Genomic DNA, 22,050 nt, shown 5'->3' with positions numbered 1-22,050 from the left:
CCGATCTTACTTTTCACCACGGATAGATAACCGAAACATAAGCACTGTGCAAGTATGGAAAGTGAGGCGGTGCCATTTAAAACAAAACGGTTAACTATTTTTAACACTGGTAAGAATGCTTCGTAGTTTGCCAACTCCCTGCTTCAAAAGTCACACTGATATCAATAAACCGATAATACCTTTTAACACAAGATCTTTTATTCATTAAACAACACGGAAGGATTCTTTTCGGGAAATTGGTCCTTATTCAACGGTGTCGGCATATAACTAATCTACAACATTCACCTAATACAAACCTTACGGGAAGCTCCACACAGTCTGTTATGAACTGCAAACGATTGGAGCGTGTACAACAAAAGCAGCAGATAATCAATCAGCAAAATAACTGCTCTAAGCTCTAACAGAGCAGTTAACTATTTTTAACAGTGGTAAGAATGCTTCGTAGTTTGCCAACTACCTGCTTCAAAAGTCACACTGATATTAATAAACCGATAATAACTTTTAACACAAGTTCTTTTATTTATTAAAGTACCATGTTCATCAAATAAACTTCCCCTGTTCGAGCCATGCAAGTGTATCGCCACCTAGCCTTTCATAGATAAACCGGGCGAAACAAAACGTGAATTAACTTTTCACATTGACTGTTTATAAACTGCAATCAAATGGAGAGTGTAAAAAATCTGCAACCAATACTGATGTTACCTTTCACTGTAGATAGATAGATAGATAGATAGATAGATAGATAGATAGATAGATACATACATACATACATACATACATACATACATACATACATACATACATACATACATACATACATACATACATACATACATACATACATACTATGCAAGTAGTTTAAATTGATGTGGTGCCAATTAAAAATGTGCCATGAGCTAGTTCTACTATTATTATTTGTATTACCACTACTAACATTTATACAACAACACAAGTTAAGTAATTAACAGGGCTTATTTTATAAAGTAACTTTGCCTGAGTCATTATGTTTCCATTCAGCAAACAGGAATATAATTGGTAACAAAAAGTATTAACTATCTTTAACTATCTTTAACACTGTCAAGAATGTGTCCTAGTTAACCAACTATCTGCTTTAAAAGTCACAATGATACCGATAAAACCTTCGCACACAACATCTATACACAACAATAAACGTCACCGGTCCTAGTTCTGGTCTAAGTGTGTGCAGCGCAGTTTCCGTAGTGTAGTGGTTATCACGTTCGCCTAACACGCGAAAGGTCCCCGGTTCGAAACCGGGCGGAAACACATGTTATAATTTTTACAACAACAATTCACTAAAAATTTATACCACATTTTCCAGAAGAGGGTTTTTCGTTTTGAAATAGCAAATTTCTAAAAATTCTGATAAATGTAGATTTTCCCCATTTGAGCAAGTGAGGAAGTGAGAGGACCAAACTCAGAATGAAACCAAGCGTTTGTAGTAAATGTGCTATTACACTAGAAATGAATTTAAACTTATTATATGGTATTTTGAAGTATAATTTACTGAGCTGATATTAGATCATTCATATGCACAAAACTGCATTTAAACAGAATTAAATCTGCCCAAATACACGGTCATTTCTGCATTATCTGCATTTTGAATATCCAGTCTTCTGTGAAGGTTTTTTTTTTTCAGTATATCGTGGTGATTTGTGTTTATTCAGTTACAAGAGCATTACTGAGGTCAGGCTCTAAAAGAGGCATGAGATGAAATCGTTTCAATAAGACTCTTATTTTGAAATAAATTCACAGAAACATAAACTAGCCAAAAACAAATCTTTGGTGAAGATTTTGGAGGATTAATTTATACTGTATAATCGCTGCTCAGCTATGCTGGGACTTGGATATGGAGATTCAGAGGTAAAAACCTGACATTAGAATACGTGTGTAATGGCTTCATTGTAGCGACTGTTTAATGAACCAGCTGATCGACGTCACATTACACTGTGATGTTTATTGTTTGTATCCGTCATCATAGCAGATATACAATGTGTTCACTTGAGCAAATGTAAACATGCAAGAAAAAAGATCCCAGGAAATTGAATGCAAGGTTAGTCACTGTTATCAGGGTTCCCACGCGTCCTGGAAAACCTGGAAATCCTGGAAAATTAATGACCAATGTTCCAGTCCTGGAAAACACATGGAAAATGAGAGAAAACATAAATTGTCCTGGAAAAAATCTTGTTGTCCTGGAAAATTATTATTTTTAAATGTTCTTGATCATTTAAAGAACAGTTTACAACTGGTCGAAACAATTAACGTTAGTAACAGAAAGCGCTCTGTACAGGGACGCCGAGTTTTGACGGGTTTTTTGTTATGCTGTTTAATCTCGCTGTGACGGATGACGCTGTCTTGTGTTGGCGGTTTCAGGCACTAGGAATGGTTTAAGTGCTCGAATGTTTTCAGCAAATGGTGACGGGTAAGCAGGTTATATTAGCCTTGTTAATCTGAATATCATGTGCAAGGGGAATGCACAGCAAACTAAAGCATGCATGACGGCATTGGTCTGAGAAAGGAGAGGGTATTAATATGTGCGGTCTTTTTATTTTATAAATGTTGAAATTTCATTCACATGACAAATTGTCTTTAAAAGTGTAGTTAAGTAATAGCCATAAAGTGTACGTTGTTTTTAAGACTTCTGGAGAGAAAAACATATTAATTTAGGCTGCGAATCTGTGAGCCTTGTCTTTTTTTGCTAAATTTGAAATGTCCTGGAAAATGATCTCTGAAAAAAAGTGGGAACCCTGGTTATGTCAGCAGTATTGATTGTTATATTATTATTATTATTATTATTATTATTATTATTATTATTATTATTATTATTATTATTATTATAGCTGTATATGTGTTCATAACATTAAATTTCTATTATTCAGTTTTTAGTTTATAATCTTTTTTGGGCTGCACCAGGATCAGAAAGATAACCGGATGAAGACAAACTGCATTATTCCGTATAGTGTTGACGCACTGGGGGAATGTGCGCATGCGCGCTGCATGCAAATTCGCTTCAGGCTTCCTGGTTGTTTACATTATATAACTTTATCCAGCCCTACTATCAAGGTGTGTTGGGTATTCTAGATGCGTTTATATGCTAAATAAAAGCAGTAGCACGTTGTAAATTAGCTGTTGTTAATTAGCTGCTCGACGGTTGTGACATGAACATCAGGGATAAGGAGCTAAAGATTCGCTTTACCCCAGGTCACGTGGAGCTCGTGCAGGTAAGGGCAATAATAAACCCGCACGTTCTGCTTTACTTTACGTAACAGATAAAGTTGTCAGATACGCAATTTTATAGTTAAGGCTTAATGAATTTGACTCAGAGGGTGAGGTTGTGAATGATTGCTTTAAATACAGCTGATAAGGGTGCAACATGTTTGCCTGAGTTTAATGTCGATAACAAGCTTCAGACACATTGCCACATTAAATCTGATAAACCTGTCTATTAAATTAGTCCCTGCCTCGCATTTGCGGAATAATTACCTATACCAAAATGTTGATTGAAATCATTACAGCACTGTAATGACCAAACCCCTTAAATGACCAAAACTCCTTAAATAATACGAACGGTAGAGTTCAAAAGGGCGTCATATGACGTCACGTGACGTCATTGTTATATACATTATATACATACATACATACATACATACATACATACATATATAAATATATACATACATACATACATACATACATATATAAATATATACATACATACATACATACATACATACATACATACATACATACATATATAACAGTCATTCATAGAAAAACATAAGTTTGACTGTATATTTGTAATCACTCATATGAGGATGGGCTCCCCTTTGAGTCTGGTTCCTCTCAAGGTTTCTTACTTTACCAATTTAAGGGAGTTTTTCCTTGCCACTGCTGCCTGAGTCACCTCAGACTTGCTCATTGGGGATAAATATATATACATACATACATACATACATACATACACACTGTGAACTATATATATATCTTGAATTTTTATTATATTAATTATTTATATTTCTCCTTATGTTTATCTTCTGTTCTATGTTTATGTTCTGTAAAGCTGCTTTGAGACAATGTCCATTGTAAAAAGCGCTATACAAATAAACTTGAATTGAATTGAATTGAATTGAATAAGCACTGTGTTTTGTGGTGCCAATTATGTGGCGCCAATTAAAAATGTGCTATGAGCCAGTTCTACTATTATTATTTGTATTACTTACCACTACTACTACATCTGCAACAACAACACAAGCTTATTTTATAGAGTAACCTTTCCTGAGTCATTATGTTTCTATTCAGCAAACAGCAATATAATTGACATAATCTCTAACAAAAGAGTTAGCTATTTTTAACACTGGCAAGAATGTGTCCTAATTAACCAACTACCTGCTTTAAAAGTCACACTGATATTAATAAACCGATAAAACCTTTAAACAGAAGATCTATACACAACAAACAGGAAACACACAGGAAAAAAATATGAAGAATAGAAAAAAATAAAGGTTTATCAAAGTAGATAAAAAGCTGAAGGAAAAATAGATTACAGATTATAGCTTATCTCTTAATGAAATGCATAAATGCATTTAATGATTGAGATGGAGACTTTAAAACACATTTGTACTTTGCTCTAGATGAGGGAGTCTGCCAAATCCTGTAAATGGTTATGGTAGCACCAACTTTGTTGGTTATTGTTGGTTATTTATATAATATCGTAATTTTTAACAAGGGCGTAGAAGAAAAGGGAAAGCAGCATTATTCAGAAGTTGTAAAACAAATAACTCACTTATTAGGTTTTAAACGTTTTTAAAATTTGGTCAGTGATTGGTTGTTTGGAACAGTGATGAATAGTAATTGGTCATTTGGAACAATGTTGATTAGTGATCTTTGGTGACATGTATGTGTAAGTCAATTGAACAAATGTTTTCTCATCTTGTATAACCATCAGCTATGATGTACTGAGTGCAGGAGATCCACTTATGCATGTTCATAAATTGGCCAGTTTTGTTGCTAGGTTTTTAAACGGATTTATTTTTTTAATAGTTGTCCGATCTACCAGCAAAGTCAGAACGTTGGCAGAATTGGATGTGGGTGTCACAGGGTTAAAGGAATCTTTCCATCACATTTGCCATATACCTGCAATATATTGTCTGTTAGTCCTGTGGCATTCATAGAAACTAAATAAATTCTATTTAGCTTGTGTTGAATTAAATCAGAACTGTTGTCTAAATCTCTTGAGTATCTGGAACTGTACTCAAGCAACTGTTGAGCCAAAGTAATATCATGTCAAATAATATATAGTAAAAACATGGAAGAAATCAGATATTCTTTAAAAAAAATAAATTAATAAGTTTAGACTTCCACAACTCCACAATTTCGGGAGTTGTTATGTTGCACAGATCTCAGCTGGTATTTTAATTTTTTTTATTTATGGTGGTTGTAAATGGAAATCCTTTTAACTTTTTGATCAAATTTTCTCCAAATTAGTTAGAAAGATGAGAATTATCTTCACACGCACTTGTTTTGTGCCGCAGTAGTGTTTTTCACCCAACTCTACAGCATATGTTGCTTGTGAGTGAGGAGTTGTTCCCATTTCTTTCTGTTTTAGGAGGAAGTGTACAGTCCATCCCAGCGTGTACTGGTGACCGGTGCTACTGGTCTGCTTGGACGTGCAGTCTACAAGGAGTTCCACAACAATGACTGGGACACGCTGGGGTGTGGATACACTCGTGCTCGGCCTCGCTTCCTCAGCTGCAACCTGCAGGATGAGGAGGCTGTGCGGGAGGTTATTCTCAACTTCCAGGTGCTTACAAACTCCCTGCACTCAGAACATTTTGTTTTAGTAGTGTTTTCCTCTGGTATCGAGTTTCCACTAATTCCAAGCAGCTTCTTAACTAGCTTTTGTGTGTTGTGCACACAGCCCCATGTAATCGTACACTGTGCTGCTGAGAGAAGGCCAGATGTGGTGGAGCATCACACAGAAGCAGCCTTGGACCTGAATGTACATGCATGTGCTACACTGGCAAAAGAAGCAGGTTGGTTAGTTAAGTGTCTACAGGAAACCATTTAGTATGTACAAGGAGCCATAATTTCTCAATTCTTTACTAAAGAGTTATGATGCGTTAAAGGGTTAAATATAAACAACTGGATTTTTGATTGATATGGACCAATCGTTTGGCACAGGCTGTCTTCAGTTCCTCATTTACGTCTGTACAGAACTACCTTAAATGAATTCCCATTTACTGTTTGACATGCAAAAAACATTATTTGAAATATTTCAAGGGTTGCCAGATCTGAGGTATGGGCTACTTTGAAAATCCACCCATGGGTGAAAATTATAAGGTCACAGGTTGGGTTTTTTTGGACAATTTTCAAAATATACCACAGCCACCAAAAGCTCCAAACTCAAGAAACTCAAAAATGATTGCATTTTATTTTTTATTGACAATTTATGACAACATAAAAGATGGAGAGTCAAACAATGTCACTGGTTGATGCTGACTAGATAAAAAGTGTCCACCAAATGATAAGGGAAAAAAATGTCCCAATATTGCAAAAGAGACATCACACAGAGCCCTGGATGCTTGTGGTAATAATAATGCTTTATTTCACACAGAAACTTCATTTATAGATTGAATGTTCCAGTGAAATCAGAGTGGCACTTGGCTTCTCATGTTGCTATTTTGCTTTTTTTTAATCTGTTGAACATTTGAGATATGTAATGGAAGAAATGTCCAAGAAATGGTTTAGTCTAGAGAACAGAATGCACAATGTATTCAGCAGACTTTGGGTTGGAAATTTCTGGCAACCCTGCACCGATAATACAGATTAGTGCTTTATTTAATTTCTGTTCATATAGTTAGTCTAAAAACCTTTTCATCAGACGAGTAACAGAAACTAATCAAGAATATTTATCTGCATCTTTTGGAAAAAGGGTTGGTTTCCTGTAGAGTTTGTGGCTCGGATTAATTTATTGTTTGTCCCTTTATTATTGATGCAGGTGGCGTCTTTCTGATCTACATTAGCACTGATTACGTGTTTGATGGACGCAATCCCCCATATGGAGAAAACGACACCCCCAACCCGTTAAACATGTATGGGAAATCGAAGCTCTGGGGGGAAGGCGAGATACTCAGACACTGTCCAGGTATGAAAATTTCTTTCTCTTTAGATTCAGTTCTTTTCAAGTATTTCATCTGATCCACTGTATTAAATGCATTAAACAAAACCTCCAACATGACACCCTGGTTTTCACCAAACTATCACCATTTCTTATTGTCAGGTTTATATGTATACTGCATTTAATCTATTATTAAACATGAAAAGAACATGTCTCAACCTCGATTCTGCTTAGAGGAAGATCTCCATCAAATCTCACTGAAACAATTAAGGGAATTTAATCAGAGAAGCAACCAAGAGGCCATGGATATCCACATCTCAAATGGAGACTCTGTTCACATTTAAACCAAAGCCCAGACACTCCAGGAAGCTCAGGTTTATTGAACTACTACCACCCAGAGGACATGCCCACGTTGAAACATGGTGATGGTAGTATCACGTTGAGAGATAACTTTGACTTCAAAGTCACTAATTAGCAGATGGTTAACCATAATGTCAATGATTTTGACAGATTCAGGCTTCCATCAGCAACAATAATGATGCATGCACATTGTGGAAATCATATTAAAAATGCCATGGAAAACTACTTTTTTTGTACGGCAGGTGCTGCAATACTCAGGGTGCCCATTCTGTATGGAGAGGTAGAGAAGGTGGAGGAGAGCGCCGTCACTGTGTTGTGGGATCGCATTCAGGAAGGAGCCGAGAGCACAACTGTGGACCACTGCCAGCAGCGCTTTCCCACCTACACCAGCGACGTGGCACGTGTCTGCAGGAACATGGCTGAGCGAGGGCTTCAGGTAATCAGTCTTTGAGCTATTCTGAATGTCTTTATCAACGAGTTGGATATGCAAATCTAACCAACTAACCAGTAGGGCTGCATGTCCAGCTTGGCCTCGCTTCCTCAGCTACAACCTGCAGGAGAAGGCTGTACGTGAGGTTATTCTCAACTTCCAGGTATTTTTTTTTCCTCCCCCAAACTGTTATCACAACATTGGAAGCATTAATATGTTCCTTTACCGGTACTAACAGATGCAAACACATTCAGCTTGACAATGGTTAGCCAAAGGTTTCCAGTGGAAAAACCTGAGTGTCCTGCACAGGTCTCTGATCTCGACCCCATTGAACACCTTTGGGATGAACTGGAACGTGACTGCACCCTAGACCTCCTCACCTGTCTGTCACCAGTGTCTAACTTCACCAATGCTCTTGTTGGTGAATAAACACAAATCCCTATAGCTTTGTTCCAAATATAGTGGACAGCTTTCCCAGAAGACTGGGGGCAATTTTAACAGGATAGGGGGAATAAATTTGAAAAGGGATTTTTAAAAATCACTACTGACCACATAAGTATAAAATGTTGAATTTTTTTTTTTACCTTTGCCGTTACACAGGATTGTGGCAGGGCAAAATATCTGATCTGTTTTTCTACGCAACACGGCCTTGGCACAGGCTTCATTTTACAGCTAATTTGTTTACTTGCATGCTATTTTCATTTTAGCTCTGCTCTCTGTGCAAAGTAGAGTATTGCGTATTTAGGGTTAAACTCTTTGCTTCAACAATGGCAAATGCTTTCTCTTTCGATGAATGAAGATGTTAAAAATGTACCACCAAAGAGCTTTTTGGAAAAATGTTTAATGCCCCTTTTCCACCGAGGCAGTTTGAGTGCTGGTTCGGAGCCAGAGCCTAATTTAGAACCAGTTCTTTCTTTTTCGACAGCCAAAGCACCGGCTCTGAACCAGGAAAAGTGGTTCTTAAGTAGCACCAAAACGCTGCTGGTCTAGACTTAAGAACCGCTTGTGTCCGGGGATGTGGGCGGGGCTACTGTTAGCGCATTTGATAATGTACCTTAAATATACTAATGTTTAATACACTTTTACTTTACCGCGATATGATACATTATCAGCACACATGATAGTAGGTAGCTACATGCTAAGGCTAACTTTTTTCTGTGTTAATGATAAAATAACGTTATGTACTTTCTCGATAACAACCTCCGTTTATACAGATTACATGGAGCTGCACGTACACGTTGGATTCGCTGCGTTTGGATGCCAATGTAGGTTCACAAGCCATGAGCATTAACAGCAAAGCAACATCCGCCATTGTTGATGTTGTGTTTGTGTTTGCCGCTGCTGCGCTAAAGTTGCTGGGACATGTGACACGTATACAGTGACGTCAGACTCGGCCCTGTGATGCTCTCTAGCCGGTGGAAAGATAAACCGGTTCTTAGAAGGTTCGCCAGTGGAACCAACTTTGAACCAGCACCAGTGCTACTGTAGCTCTGAACCAGCACCCGGTTCTTTTTGGTGGAAAAGGGGCATAAGAGAATCATCTGAGGAAAAATAGTAGTGTTTGATATACTGTGGATATCTCAGCTCTTTGCCCTGATTCCAAGGCAATATTTGGTCTACTAGCATAAAAAAAACTTCACAAAAAATGCATTAGGAACGAGCATTCCAGAAGATGATTAATTGTGAACCATACACGTGCTAATCTCTACACCTGTCTTTATATTGATGTGACATTCTAGGACCCAAGTTTGCGTGGGATCTTTCATTATTCTGGAAAAGAACAGATGACTAAATATGAGATGTCCTGTGCTATTGCAGAGGCGTTTAACCTGCCCAGGAGTCACCTGATACCGGTACGTCTACAGACACTTGCACACTGCATGTAATTGTACTGGGGTTTAGTCAGCATTCTGTTTGAACTGTGCTGTAAATCTCAAAAGATAACCTAATACATTCTGATTTTTAGTACTCAGTACTTTTAAAAGTCAGCAGATCAGTTTATTATAGTATCATAATATACAGTACTGCACAAAATATTTTTTATTATTGCTGCACCAGTTGTAAGTGCAAAGTTTACTGTGTATTTTATGACTTCTGTATTATAGAATCAGTACAAAGAAATTACTTTTCCAACCAAAAAAATTTTATTTATGGGAGAAAATATGTAAATCGTTAAAGAAAGCATACAGGTGACATATTACATAATAGGCAACAAAAACAGGCTGCTAGGATTTGCATTTAAAAAAAGTGCAATTAGCAAGTGTGACAGAGTTTCCAGAAGAACGTGGGCAGGTTCTCCAAGATGTTCAGGAATCAGGCAAAGGGTTTACATACTAAAAATTAGCTTTGTTTAGTTTACTGCTCTTTATAGTATTAAAAAAAAATTAACTGCAATTTTGACCGCATATTTGCTTTACGGTATTTCTTTGTGAAAGTCGTGAAGTCAAAAATCTGTTGCCTAAATCACCTCTTTACATTTTTGTTCACTATATCGTCGCTGTCGGGCGGAATCCTCGTATCCCCAAAACCGCTATTTTTCAGGTAATTAAAAAACGCCGTACCTTATCTGCAGTGCACAGGGTTTAGTCCGCGTTGCAGTGGATTGTCTTGCGCTAAATTCCTGTCCTCAGACGAGCACCAGAACTAGCAGGGGTCAAGATTTTTTTTTCTTTGAGCCCAGTGTTTTGAAGACATTTACCTCAGAAGACGTGTTGATTCGTTGCGACTCTTCTTGAGGAGAAATATGCCGCGAAGCTCTCCACCGGAGTGAGGAAGAGGTGGACAGTTGAAGTGTCCAATGGAGTTATGAGATTTGCGCTCAAGCTATTTTCAAGACTTTAGATTGGTTAATAACTTGTAAAAATAACAGACCCACGTGGGGACTGACCAATAGCATCGATATGTGAAAAAATATGAAATTGGCAAAATTTGGACATACGAGGTTTCCGCCCCGACAGCGACGATATGTAAGTAATCTGAGTTTGTGTGTTTGTGTTGTGTGTAGTTGACGGAGCAGCCTGCTGGAGCCGGAGCTCAGAGGCCGCATAACGCGCAGCTGGAATGTTCTCGTTTGGAGCTGCTTGGGCTGAGCGTGGACCCGACTCCATTTAAAACAGCAATTAGAAACTGTCTCTGGCCATTCCTCCATGATAAACGCTGGAGACAGACCGTCTTTCACTGAGCGACAAAGCATACATTCCTTATTGGTCAGAAAATTGCGCCAATCTGTTTACAAGTGAAACAGCTTTAGTTGATTAAAGTTCTATTAACACATACAGCAATTCATTTATTATTTTGTCCTTCTTTACATATTGCACTAAAGGGAATAGTATTGTTGCTCAAGGCAGTTCTGGATAATTTGTGCATTTATATATAACTGCTTGATTAGTCTGTATTGCAGTTAAAGTGTTTTATCAGTTTTGTTGTCTTCAGTGTGACAATTTCCCAGAAAATGTGAAAAAAAGAAATAAATAAGAGAAAAACATTTTGCTTTAAATATCCGAGCCCTTGTTTTTACATTTAAATTGAAGATTTACATTTACGTTTACATTTACAGCATTTGGCAGACGCCCTGATCCAGAGTTACATACAAAAGTGCTCTGAAATCTCTATGAAAACATTAACACTGGTTCATTAGGTCGCAGACTTCCGATCCCATCAGCCTAAAACTATGTTGGGAGGAAATATAGCACAGTTTTTTTTATAAATACATAAAACAAACGGAAAATAAGGTGTTATTTGAAGTGTTTCAGGAAGAGGTAGGTCTTCACCCGGTGTTTGAACACAGCCAGTGACTCATCTAGGGGAAGTTTATTCCACCACCTCGGTGCCACAACAGAAAAGAGTCTTTATGTATACCTACCTCTTACCCTGAGAGATGGTGGAAGCAGTCAAGCAGTGCTGGTAGCTCTGAGGGAGCTGGTCCATTGTTGGCTTTGTAAACAAACATGAGTGTTTTGAATCTGATGTAATATGGAAGCCAGTGGAGGGAACACAGCAGTGGGGTGGTGTGGCAGAACTTAGGCAGGTTGAAAACAAGTTGCACTGCATTATTTCAGATCATTTGCAGAAGATGAATTGTGCTCAGAGGTAGACCTGCCAGCAGTGATCTGCAGTAGTCCAGTCTCCCAATGACAAGAGACTAAACAAGCTCCAGAGCAGCCTGTATGGCTAAAAATGGCGAATCCTTCTAATGTTGTAGAGCAGAAACCTACATGAGCAGGCCACATTAGCAACATGTGAGAAAAAGGACAGTTGATTGTCCACGGTTACCCCTGTGGGGTGCGAGCTGTGACTGAAGACGAGATCATAGAGTTGTGCAGGGACACTGAGGTCAAATGACGGGGCAGATAAACGCACCACATTTAAAATTTAACCACTGCACTGAAACCCAGAACTGATCAAGATTTATTGAACATTTATTTCATGTTTTTGCAGCACAAGCTTATGATGAAGCATATATGATGAATCCCTAATAGAGAAATATGTGTATTGTTAGTATTCATGCGTTCGTTCATTCATTCATTCATCTTCTGTAATTGCGTTATCCTGCTCAGGTGGATCCAAATCACATCACAGGAACACTGCTCCAATGCAAGGTATCACGCGCACACCTGCACACTGAGGGGTAATTTGTTATAACTAATCCACTGGATAGATTTTGGGAGGATGAAAGTGATTGCAGAACATTGAGGAACTCTACATAGAGTAAGCTGTGCTTTGGTTCAAACGGTGATGTGGAAACAATGCTTGCTATGCTAATGTGTTGCCCACAAGCTGCTGGGAAATGTGACAAACATCTTTCAAAATTCACCAAACTGTTTGTGTTACTGGATGCTAGATGTAGTGACATAATCTCTGGTGAGTCATGCGTAGAAAGGCACCAACCACTGAAAAAAAATCAAATCCTGGAATTGTTCAGTATCATCTTCGTTCACCCACAGAGAAAACCCCTGGAGCTGCGAGCATTAATTTGAGCACAGAGTAAGTCATGATCTCCTGTTTTAATGTTACGACAAATTCACAATATGTTTGACACAAACAATGACATTTTGACTGCTGTTAGAGACGTTTCCCAGATAATCAGCATCAGTTTTCATGAGTGTCTGTAACTTAGCCAACAGTTTTACAGCCTGTTCACTGACAACACCTGCTCAGAACAAGTAGTCTAGGCCAGTGGTTCTCAAACTGGGAGCCCTGAGATGGTGCCAGGGGGCCCCGGTTTTATGGCATTTTATAAAATAATGAATTTATCATAAATTCTGGGTAATTAAATCTCAGAAAAGTAAGGCTACTAACCAACAGCACTACATTGTATAATTTAATATGTTTTGTTTAATTCAAATATTAGGTTTTGGAATGTTTTATGTCATAAATTTTCTTTGGTGGTGGTGGTGGGGGAAGTAGGGATGCACTGTGTACAAGAGGGGGCTGTACGCCAAATGTTTGAGATCCACTGGTCTAGGCCTAGTCATATTTTCGTTATCACAGGATGACTGACATTTTGTCACATTAAACATCTCTCTCCAAACAGGCTTAATCATTTTATTAGCACTTCATAAATGGAAGTGTATTGCATCGTCAATGTTATAGGTCACTTTTAAAATCATGTCATATTTGATATCCTGGCCATGGATGCATTAATCATTGCATCTGTCTTTCAAAGATGTCAACTAAAAGGCAACTAAGCATGCTCTAATTCCCCAAGAGAGGAAATCCCTCTAAAAAGGCCAGGTTGCAGGATGATGGCCCAGAGAAGGTGGTGAAAAGGGTAGGCCCATTGTGTTTGGGTGGAGGGTTGGAGATGTCACTCTGGCCTGCCTTCAAAACTTGAGAGCCTTTGTTTTTTTTTATTTATTTTTTTTTTATATAAACTCAGACGTGGTTTAGCACCTCTTCCACTATGTGATTTTAGACAGTTTAGATCAAGTGAGGTTAGGGTAGAGGAGCTGTGAGGGAAGACTGCGTTGTCTTTCGGAGAAAAACAGCTTTTGGTCAGGCTGTTTTCTCCATAAGGGCAGTTCAGCAATGGAACACAGTACCGGAAACAATCAGATAGTCTTTGTCATTCTTTTCATTCAAAAAGAATGCAAAAAAATGGCTTGTAGAGAGCCAAACCTGTGGGCACTAATTCCCTCTGTGTGTATTTATATATTCATAATTATTTTACATGAATTGTATTTGCTAACCATAATGTGTTGTATTGTAAATAAAATTACATACAACACATTATGGTTAGCAAATACAATTCATGTAAAATAATTCTGAATATATAAACACACACAGAGGGAATTAGTGTGATTTTATAATTGTGATTAGCCTTGATGCCCGATGACGCCTGAGACAGGCACAGGCTCCCCGTGACCCGAGGTAGAAAATGAATGAATGAATGAATGAATGAATGAATGAATTATTGTGATTATATTTAAGGTTGCCTTTTTTACATCTGGCTGGAGGACTGCCGATGAAAATTAGCACTTTTGAGCTAACTCGGGTACATTTACATTATTGTAATCTTAATTAATATACATTGTCCTCTTTTAAATAAAGAAAGAAAGAAAGAAAGGTGACATCATGATAAATGTCAAAGATGTAATCATAGATATAAAAGCAAAATACTAAAAGCTAGGTGATTAAATCTCCTGACTATTTATACCAGTTCTTCCCAGGTTTCCCTGTAAATAATAAAATGCCACAAGCCCTCCATTTATATCCATCACTGTTACACAATCATCCTCTATTTGGTAAAGTGACGTAGTATCGATTGTCAGGGTTGCCAGTTTGAGTGCGGATTTTTTTTTCTTTCAAAATAATCACGATTTTAAATGATCATATAGTGCAGTCTTAATTTATCTTCGACAAGACGTAGCGTTTATTTTTCTCCCAACACGACACGACCTCAAAACACTGCAATTGGGCGGATCGGCACACAATCTGGCAACACTGTCGAGGGTCAGCTGATAAAGTGTTGTCAGAACTTTCCAATAACGACGAAGGCACCGCGGCAACCGTGGCGTCATTAGTACGCGCTGTTGGCCGAGAGAAACAGTTCAGCGTTTGACTCAGCATACGGACTTTTAAAACCTGCAACAGCAATAAAACATAATATCTAGTATCAAGCGAACGCTGCACACAGGAACGCGCTCGTGAAGCTCCATCAACGACATCTGACACCGCTATCTTCGGTTAAACAACCAAAGGTGATTCTTTTTTCCTTAATTCTCATATCTCTTAAATATCACTTTCATTACAAAATGTCTATCTACGTGTTTTTATTTTAAAATCTTTGTGTTAATGTAATTTAACGCTCTTTTTACGCCTCACATATTTTGTGATTCGTTATACGTTTTTCTCAGAGGATCCCCCGGGTCCTATGTACCACCATGTTCCAGGAACAATTTTTTTTAAACAATTTCTAAAAAAAAACAATCAAGCTATTACAAGTGTTTTTTTCTTTTCTTTTCTTTTTTAAGTGTAAAATTATTTAGAATATGAATGTTTATAAATTCGGTAAGACTTGTCTCTCTTCATTTACTCTAACATCTGCTTTTTTGTTGTGAGTGACAACACACTTTTCCATGCACCTGAACATGGTGCGTTCACTGGCACACAAAGTTCATGAGTTTCCATTAGTTCTTAAACAATAATGATACCATATAGATTTAAACTGAAAATAACCTTTAATGTTATACACATGTGATTCTTGTGATGGCACAGATGGAAGCCACGGTGCTTCTATCTTCCAATAGTCTTATCTTTATTAAAAAAATGTGCAATGATCTTATATTTATTTGTTACCACCTCCATTCTAGTACATCCCTGCATTTTATTCTATTTTATTCCATTCTATCATCTATAGCTAATTCGTTACTAAATTATACCAAAACAAATTCCTTGTATGCACAATCGTACTTGGCAATAAAGCTCCTTCTGATTCCGATTCTGATTCAGAAACTTTCAAGTGTAAACAGAATTAATTTATTTTGAAAGTGTGAAAGAGATTTGTGTGTTAATTTGTGTTCTATGGTATGGACCTGAGTCATACAAACGCTTCAGTGTTGTTTGTGTCTACTGTGTGCACACACACCATTAAGTGGTTCTCTAGTTAATAATTCACCATTATGGAACTGCTCAGTGTGATTTCTATCTAGATTAGGTATTGCCCTGAATTTAATTTGCTAAGTGAAAGCTATGTTGTATGTTAACGGTACTTCCTGACATCTCTATCCACGTTTGAGACGCATAATACAATGATTCTCTTTCATAAGGATTTATACACACTGATTGAGTTTATCGCCAGAAAAGGCATGTGTTTGTCATTACAATTGGCATGTATAGAAATGGATACATCACCATTATGTGAAGCAAAATCCCTGGTTATCATCTTTACCAGAATCTTTACCATAATTTATTTTGCCCAGAAAAATAAATAAATAAAATGTTAAGTCTGAATTTTTTTAATGGTGACTTATGGAGCTATTAAGAAAGTGTTTTTAAACGTGAATGATGGTCAAATCCCTAAATACAGATTTGATTGAAAGGTGAAGAATATGGGAAAGCCGTGACGTTACATGCGCTCAATACGTGGTACGTGACCAGCGTACACATTTGTGTAACATTTCTGCTAGTTATGATGCACTAATCTTAAGTTTCTGCCAGTCGTTAACAGCTAGATTAGTTGCACTTATCTAAATATACGGTTTGTTACAGTAAGTGTACAGTTACCGTATGCCAATTATATGGTTGATGTCTTCCATTTTGACTCTTAACTGTCGCTTCACTTCGCTTCATTCCCTTCACTTCACTTCATGGTGCAAACATGGCGGACGATTGTGACCGATTAAATACTGCGATTGTCCACTTTTCACTGGGAATCCTGAATTCTTTTCATCTTTGGCCTAATTTACATGAAGTCTGCATTTTTTTTTTAAAATGTATTTAGGGTTTTAATCATAACCTACAATATTGACTTCCATGCTTTAAGGACAAATGTTACTCTTATCAAGTTAAAAACAACACAGGCAAAAATGTATTAAAAAAAACCTTGATATAATGTGATATGTAAATAATTCAAATACTTCATCCGCTTCCAAGTTTTATACACCTCTTTATCTAAAAGTCCAAACCAGTTATTAACAACTAAACCTAAATTAGGTTTATTATAATAATATCAGTGAGATTTCTGACCTTTGCACTCTTATTAATGTTGATTAAACTATGTTGTAAATGAATACAGATAAAAGGTTGTTCAGGAATATGACCCCAGCGCTCCATGGTGCACTTCCTCCTAGAAACAATGTGGCTTTGAAGAAAACTTTCAGCTTTGTTTGCATTTTCATCTAATCTCTATGTAGTGAGATTAAACAGACAAGACTGAGAAATGAATTGGAAACCTGTTTACTTTTGCTGGTAGTGTTTGGACAGTTATTAAACGTTTATGCAAAACGCATTTCTTTCTAATGTTTTCATAAGTATCCTGTTGAAAAGTAGGTCTGTTTGAAGGCGAAGTTAAAGAAAAGAGGTTACGTGGTGAGGGGAAGAAAACACGATATGCTGAAGTACCTTGTCTTGATATTTAATATATGAAAATGCCTGAAAATGACTTGACCATTTTCCTCCAGTGTCTGAAATTTGGATAAACAACATACCAGATCTGTTCTACTGTATACATGACATTGTCTCTTGTTTGTCTCGTTTATTTTTAGACATTCAAAGCTTTCGTTTTTGGACATTAACGCTTTTAATTCACATTACATTCCGTAGAGTCCGTTGACTCTCCAACCCTTAACCTTGCTATGAGTCACTTACTTGTTTGTTCTCAGTATAGGGTAACATTTTGAAATTTTTCTGTATGCAATCAGTTATGACAATGTTATCACACGGGAATGTTTGTGACTAATGAGTCACTTCTAGGTTTGTGTTCTAGTGGTTTCTGTCTGTGAGCTTTATCAACTAGGCACTAGGCTGTGCAAGGCTGACTGGCATTGTCAGAAGGGAGAGGCTACAGGACACTTGACGTCAGCAGCAGATGTCGTCCGTCGGTTTCTGAGATCGTGTGTATTCGAATCTAATAAAAGCCAACTATTGACGAAGCAATGTTGCTGTTCCTTTGTTCCAGGTGACTGCTCCTACTTGAAGATGAGCTACGATCAGCCTCCACCGTACACAGGCCCAGGTGCCCCTGCCCCGGGTTACCCTGCTGCCAGTGCCCCGGGTTACCCTGCTGCCAGTGCCCCGGGTTACCCTCCTCAGGGTTACCCGCCTCAAGGCTACCCCACTCCGGGCTTTCCACCCGGTCCTGAGCAAGGACCGTACCCTAATTATAATGCTGCACCACCGGGGTCATACCCCAACCAGCCTGGCTATCAGGGATATCCAATGCCTCCTCAACCGGGGTACGGAGGCCCGGTGTATGGTGAGGCTCCCAAAAACACAGGTGAGCTTTATCGCTATTGAAACGATAACTTGATCGAACAACTATGAGGTAAAATGCATAATAACTATAGGGAAGGTTTATTTTTTTTCCACAAGCGAGTCTCCAGTGTGAGAATGTAAGTTTATGGAAGTCTTCAAAGCACTGAATTTCTGGAGAAGAGGGAAAAAAGAGTAATTACCACTTACACATGCTGTATCTTAAGTGACAGAATTGGCAAATTTTCACAGAGAATGTGCTGTTATTGATGGACTGTTACATAAAAACAGACCCCGGAGTGGAAACTGCTCTGCTTTCTGCTTTGTTAATTATTTTCCTATAATGACTCCTCTTATCATGTTTATTCCATCGCTTTAGTCTTTGGAAGTGATCTGAGTCAGGCTGAATCCTGGCATTGAGCTGAATCATACTACACAGATGTCAGGCTTTTATGCTAGTGACCTGAAGCATGTAATTGAATTCTGAAAAATCTTTGAAAGAAAAATCACAAATACAAGAATCAATGTAAATGAAATGCAAAATTAAAATAAAGTATTATTGTCTGATCTTTGTGAACAAGTTTATTTTAGAATCCTCTTGTGGCAGAATAAAGAATGCTAAAAGTAGCTTTGCTGCTCATTGTAGTGTGTAATATGCATCTGCTTGTGGCTTTTAATGGCTGGAGAAAGCTGCTTAGGCTTCTGCTTTTACCTGACACTGGAACACACACACACACACACACACACACACACACACACACACACAGAAGTGGAACTAGACTTGAAACAAAAAAAAATTTTCTCAACTTTATATTTGTGAAATATATCAAATATTGACCCTGTGACTTGATTCATTTTATTACATTTTTTCATTGAGAATTTTACTGCAGTAATTTAAATAAGACTTTCTTTTTTCCACAAACCCACCGTTGCTCTATATTACGATTACGGTTCTTTTAAAACTCGGCTGAAATAATATCTAGAAATATCGTGCATCATTGTTGCGCATCATTTTTGTAATCGAATCACCGTGATGTGTGTTAAACCTCCCTGTTTCTACAGTGTACGTGGTGGAACAAGGTCGGCGGGACGATTCGGGGGAGCAGGCGTGTCTGACCGCGTGCTGGACGGCCCTGTGTTGCTGCTGTCTCTGGGACATGTTGACCTAATCTGTCTGTAGCCGAGCCCTCATGTGTAAAGACCTTTCCCTCTCTGTATTTATGTATGACTACTGCAAAAATAATGATCCAGTGAAAGAAAGAGCGATGTCCGTTTCGTTCAGGGATTTTACGTGTTCCTGTTTAGATTACTTCTTTTCACAACTTCAATAAATTCAATGCTATGCACTGAGACGTTTATAGAAATGCAATCGTAGCTCCAGACATATGTCAGCTGAGCTGTTTTTATTTTTTATTTTACGCTAGACTTAAACTAGGTAACAATAAGTGATGACCGTCGTCGATGAATGCACGTTTCTGTTCGGGTTTAAAGCCAACGAGGAGGAAAATTTTTACGGATAAAAGTCACGATTTTTGAGCTTTTAGAGTATAATTATAATTTAACCTTTTTTGATTTCAGTCATGTTTCCTGTAATGTTGGACTGTTGAATGTATGGTTCACATTGTAGTTTGGACCTTCATGAGTGCGCACTGGAGGTCTGTATAGGTGTCTGACCTAACAACCGAATTAAACACACAATGTCCAAATAAACCTGAGTGTCTTCTGGTCTCACTGAGGACTTCAAACGATATTTAGATCCTATAACTTAGTATTGAATGGGGGGGCACGGTGGCTTCGTGGTTAGCACGTTCGCCTCACACCTCCAGGGTTGGGGGTTTGATTCCCACCTCCGCCTTGTGTGTGTGGAGTTTGCATGTTCTCCCCGTGCCTCGGGGGTTTCCTCCGGGTACTCCGGTTTCCTCCCCGGTCCAAAGACATGCATGGTAGGTTGATTGGCATCTCTGGAAAATTGTCCGTAGTGTGTGAGTGAATGAGTGTGTGTGTGCCCTGTGATGGGTTGGCACTCCGTCCAGGGTGTATCCTGCCTTGATGCCTGATGACACCTGAGATAGGCACAGGCTCCCCGTGACCCGAGGTAGTTCGGATAAGCGGTAGAAGATGAATGAATGAATGAACTTAGTATTGAAATGTAATTCATAATCAAACGACTATATAAACTATGACTATAAATATATATTTATATCTGTTATTGTAGCTGTATTAAAATATAATCACAGCTGAGATCAATTTCTTACAATCACACAAAACAAAATGATTTGTAACAACCTACAATATTTAAACGAGTTTCTTTCTTTCTCCGTTGCGTTGGTGTGAAAAACACTTTTTGCGTCTTCAGCCGTGTTCTCTGTTGCATTGTGTTGTGTTTTGTACGCTCTTGCATAATCCGCTTTAAAGAAAACACCATTATTACTTCCCCAGAGTGATTAAAGGGCACAGTGCTCAAGTGTCAGTCCCCTTCTCCCCAGTGGTGTAACACTCAGCTCACTAAATAGTTCCTATGTGTAAACTTATCCTCTGCCACTTCATGCTATTTAAAGCTGTAGCACAAATCAAACAGAAGGTTCAGGAAACCTGTCCATTTGCTTACAGAAAGGCTTTCACATGGGTGCGGTTTCTGTGCAATGAAAACTCATGAGTGCTTGAGCATTTTCAGTGTGAATTCATTCAGCTTGTTCTAATAGGTTTTTATCATCGCCTGGTTTTAGTATCTAGACATATATCAGTGTTGACCACAGCAACCGAAAGCTTACTGGTCAATATTCACCATGTGTACGCTCAGCACTTCAATAGGAACGCCTGTACCCATGTTCATTCATGTAATGATCAAATTCGACAGGAAATCCTGCATATAAACATTAAGAGCTTCAGTTGATGTTCACATCAAACGTAATCATCTGCGTGAGAAGAAAATGCGGCACGGTTGTTGTACCACTTGAGCTGTTTTGAGTAGTTCAGAATCTTCTGGGATTTTCACACAGAACAGTGTCTGAGAGTTTAAAGTGAATGGTGTGAAAAACGAAAAGCAAACAGCGTGTGGGTGAAATCGGCACTTCGACGATTGAAGAGCAAGGATGCTGACAGGATGGCTACAGTAACACAAATAACCACACGTCTGATAACAACTCTCATCACCAGGTCTTTTAACAAAATCAGCTCTCCATTTTTGTGCCTACTGTAGCCTCAGAGTCCTGTTATTGACTGACTTAAGCAGATTCTGATGTGATCTTCTGCTTTTGCAGCCCTAAGCTTAAAGTGTGCTTTCAGAGAAGCCTTTCTGCTTACCACAGCTTTAAAGAATGATGATTGGTTCATTGCTTTTGTCTCTAAAACAGAAAACGTTTGATGAGTGATCGCTGTTCCTTGCCTAACTATGGCTGAACTACGGCTTTAAGATCTAATTAAAATATAAAAATATTATTACAATACGCTGCATTTTACAACATGTAAATAACTTTTACAAATACAGATAGCATTATGCATTTATGGTAACTTACACATGTTTATATGCTCTGATAAGATGATTCATTTCATTTCATTCTGGTGGCCGGATAAGAGCCTCCACTAATATACTGGATAATCTTCAGTACTCAGTATCAGAGTAGCAGATCCCAAACATCTGAGAGTTGAAGAAACGCTGAACCGAGGCTTCCATCGAAGCATTTTAATGGAGTTACACTGCAAGAGATCTACACGT

The 22,050-nt window shown here is 38.1% G+C and overlaps 2 protein-coding genes and 1 non-coding gene across 4 annotated transcripts; all 3 read left to right on the top strand.

Annotated features, from left to right (window-relative positions):
- Positions 1-1,211: 1,211 nt before the first annotated feature.
- Positions 1,212-1,284, top strand: trnav-aac (transfer RNA valine (anticodon AAC)). Its single transcript has one exon. It is a non-coding gene; the product is annotated as a tRNA-Val (tRNA).
- Positions 1,285-1,746: 462 nt separating this feature from the next.
- On the top strand, positions 1,747-11,421 carry mat2b (methionine adenosyltransferase 2 non-catalytic beta subunit methionine). 2 transcript variants are annotated; one of them, XM_060891168.1, is made up of 7 exons: positions 1,747-1,881; positions 5,624-5,818; positions 5,936-6,050; positions 7,016-7,162; positions 7,738-7,931; positions 9,665-9,778; positions 10,930-11,421. In XM_060891168.1, exons 1-7 carry the CDS (start codon positions 1,852-1,854, stop codon positions 11,104-11,106), a joined length of 972 nt encoding a protein of 323 aa, XP_060747151.1. In that variant the 5' UTR covers positions 1,747-1,851; the 3' UTR covers positions 11,107-11,421. The 2 variants fall into 2 exon arrangements, with proteins under 2 accessions (XP_060747151.1, XP_060747150.1); XM_060891167.1 differs by lacking the exon at positions 1,747-1,881 and adding an exon at positions 3,030-3,239.
- Positions 11,422-14,850: 3,429 nt separating this feature from the next.
- zgc:165573 (cysteine-rich and transmembrane domain-containing protein 1) lies at positions 14,851-20,045 on the top strand. The gene is made up of 3 exons (XM_060891182.1): positions 14,851-15,124; positions 18,043-18,360; positions 19,398-20,045. The coding sequence occupies exons 2-3, from the start codon at positions 18,063-18,065 to the stop codon at positions 19,502-19,504; spliced, it is 405 nt and encodes a 134-aa protein (XP_060747165.1). The 5' UTR covers positions 14,851-15,124; positions 18,043-18,062; the 3' UTR covers positions 19,505-20,045.
- The last annotated feature ends 2,005 nt before the right edge of the window (positions 20,046-22,050 follow it).

The sequence above is a fragment of the Tachysurus vachellii genome, chromosome 17 (assembly GCF_030014155.1).
Source record: "Tachysurus vachellii isolate PV-2020 chromosome 17, HZAU_Pvac_v1, whole genome shotgun sequence".
NCBI lineage: Eukaryota > Metazoa > Chordata > Actinopteri > Siluriformes > Bagridae > Tachysurus > Tachysurus vachellii.
The sequence above is the reverse complement of the archived record's forward strand: the minus strand, read 5'-3'. Positions and strand labels throughout refer to the sequence as shown.